Source organism: Letharia columbiana (genome assembly GCF_014066305.1).
Source record: "Letharia columbiana isolate WasteWater2 chromosome Unknown Sc0000073_s0, whole genome shotgun sequence".
NCBI lineage: Eukaryota > Fungi > Ascomycota > Lecanoromycetes > Lecanorales > Parmeliaceae > Letharia > Letharia columbiana.
Genome location: NW_023501118.1, coordinates 161,646 through 164,751, shown reverse-complemented (window position 1 = coordinate 164,751; position 3,106 = coordinate 161,646). Strand labels below are relative to the sequence as shown.

General features: G+C 50.6%; 1 protein-coding gene across 1 annotated transcript; it reads left to right on the top strand.

Moving 5' to 3' along the window:
• Positions 1 to 1,427: 1,427 nt before the first annotated feature.
• Positions 1,428 to 3,106, top strand: HO173_012107 (uncharacterized protein; the record flags this gene model as incomplete). The annotated part of the gene is made up of 6 exons (XM_037313980.1): positions 1,428 to 1,629; positions 1,689 to 1,813; positions 1,907 to 2,028; positions 2,192 to 2,452; positions 2,559 to 2,654; positions 2,725 to 3,106. 6 exons carry the CDS (start codon positions 1,428 to 1,430, stop codon positions 3,104 to 3,106), a joined length of 1,188 nt encoding a protein of 395 aa, XP_037159158.1.

Sequence of the window (3,106 nt, the reverse complement as noted above, 5' to 3'; positions counted from 1 at the left end):
TGGGCATCATGTGGCATAGCTTAGGACAAAAAAGAAGAGGATCTTCAAACCAATAGCGATAGAATATAGGCATAAGGGGAGATACTGAGTGCTACTATAGATCGTCTGAATGTCGTTTGGTGTCCGTGTCCAAAAGGAAATCGTCTATGCATCAATGGCGCAGCTTATGTGAGCGCGCAAGTACTAGTACATGTGCCTTGAGATTTAGCACGTGTAAATTACTGGGGTAAAAAGGTATACGGTGCAGCTATCGCAGTCGTAACGGAGTAAAGCGCGCCGCAAACCAGTTGTACTCCCACCCTAGATTGGACTAATATGCTGCACAAGGGTGACCGAATATTCAGGGGCCGGTAGGGGCCGTTAGAGCTTTCGAGTCACTAGAGTGGCGCGCTACTCCTTGCAGATATCAACTTGCAGTCAGTAAACTCCCTCCGCCCCATCCATTTTGAGGCGGCTGTGCAGAAACCGGACTATGGTCCGCTGAATCGAATTCTTGAGGGTGTGAGGCATTTCCTTCCATGCCTGTCAAACATTCCCCTTGATGCACTCTCGGTTGTATACGTCACTTGCCCCTCACGACGTTCAATTGTTAAGCTCTTCGGTCGTACATATCATTCGTACACATCCATATTCGACGCCATCTTACTGTCTGAAAGAATGTGTAAGGAGCGAGGCATTTTCCTCTGTGCGGGGGCTAAATCCACCTTGGCACGGAAATACTCACCAATGGACGCATTGCTGATCGTTTAGATAGGTCCATGCAATGAATCAAGCCCCTCGTTGCCCCTCCATTGTGCCTCTACCATTCATGCCTATATGTTGTACTGCACGAGCATTCGAGGCATTCCATCCTATTTCTTTAAGCAGAAAACATAGCCTTGGACAGGGAAGGGCAGTCCGTCTGCCATGTCGGTCACGCGGAAGAATACATGCAGCTAAATACCTCACTCATGACTTTTAACACTTTGACTCCGCGCATCACCCAATCACGAATCATCTCAGTATGCACGATGACCAAACCAGCATCCTCCAGAAGTCAAACGCTGATATTACACCCACTCATCGGGACATCCCATTGCGGACCGGCGGCCGCAAACGCCTTGGACTGAAGTCAAGTGAGCCATGCTTCGTGTGTGAACAGGGACTGTAGCAAGTACATGCACAAGTATCCATTGCTGACATGCATACTGCTTTCTGTCGGCGCCCGTAAGCTCCTCTTGACCTACCTCCTAGATGCTATAGCTTTAGTCTCATTCGCCTTTCGTTCTTGATGCTGCTCTTAGCATTCTCGATCATTATATGCCGATGTTTTCCTCTAGGAGGATTGCTATCTTCTATCACTGTAATCATCGTTGTCTTCATTACTCTAACAGCCCCATCAACTCTCAACTCTTAATCTTCTATTCCTTTGGTCCTCATAGCTCATCATGGCATCCCTCACTTCCGACCCGTATCTAATCCCAGCCATGAAAGCCCCGCCAGGCCTTCATTCCAACCTGATCGATCCACCCTCGACAGGCTACTCGACCATCATCATCTGCATTCTGGTCATCGTTCTCTCAACTCCTTTCGTCGTACTGCGTATATACACCCGGAAGTTCATCACTCGCCAGCTGTGGTGGGATGATTGTTCGTGTTCACACCATGCTGTTGAATTATTCGAGAATTAGGCTGATGCGCTGTGACAGGGTGCTGCGTCCTGGGTTGGATGTTCGAAATCGCACTCACTGGTCTCCTCTTCAAAGCAGTCAGCTATGGCGGTGGTACTGATCTGTGGAACGTGTCCAAGTCAAAGTATATGCATTTTACTAAAGTCAGTACTCTATCCCCCTACATTGACTCAATAGAACAATAAACAGCAACTCCTCGCCCATGCGAGGATAGACTGACATCCCATCATGCGTAGCTCTTCCACGACATCGAAATCATCGCCCGAATAGGGATGTTCTTTACCAAAGCTTCCATCGTCCTCCTCTATCAACGCTTATTCCTCCCCCCTGGTACGGGGCGCTCGCATATCTGGTGGAGGTCAGTACACTTCTCAACCCCTCTCTTGGGCTGATACAAAACTTATATCGCAAGAATTGCATGTTCGCGAGAGCAGACACCTTTGATCCCACACAATCTCATAGTGCTCCGGAACGCCAAGTCTAAATGGAGAATACAACGCTGACTTCGAGCCCTACTCTAGCATCTGGTTCGTCTTTTACTGGAACCTTCTCTACGCGCTCGCCCTCGTCCTAACCGTTGCGACCGAATGCGTTGGCAAGGCCGACAAGGTTGCAAGGGGAGACCAATGCCTTGATGAATACGCCGTACTTATCTGCGCTAGCGTCATCAACGTTGTGAGCGATCTTATGATTCTGGTTATTCCGATCGCCGCGATCTGGGGACTGCATATGGCCAAGGAGAAGAAACTTAGGTTGAGCGCGGTTTTTGCTGTAGGGTCGCTGTAAGCTCGCCATTTCCTTGTCACCTCAGATCTACCGAGCGACAAGCGAGCAGGGCATGGGTCGGATATTGTAAGAGGAGCGCTAACGTGTGATACGATACTGTAGAGGTGTCCTAGCCAGCGTCGCCCGCTTAGGCTACCAAATCCCCGAAGCCAAGAAACCGAATCAGACTATCATTGTCATGATCTTAACCGAGTTGAAGTACGCAATTCCACTACCCTCTCTGAAAACTTCTCCTCCCCACCCATGCTGACGAGACCGCCCCCTACAGCATCGTCGAACACATGGTTGGCCTCATAGTCTCCTCCATGCCCAGCCTTCCAGCCTTCTTTCGTCACCTCCACGGCGCCGCCCCCTCTACATCAACCTGGTTCGAACCTTTGAGCCAACGAGAAAGCAAACGGTCGTCGGAGAGAAGTGTCCTTTGGTTTAAGAGGAGCCCGAACCCTGATCGCGGTCGGGGCGGGGCGGGGATGGGGCTCGACGACCCATCTTTGCTCTATAGTGCCAACAGCGGGCATGGGGATGCTGGGTATGAGGAACTGACGGACTTGGAGGGCCAGAAGGGGACGCGGACTAAGCGAGAAGGGCTGGAGGAGTTCATGGAGAACGTGGCTACGACGACTGTGGGGGTCGAGAATAGAGGAGGATGA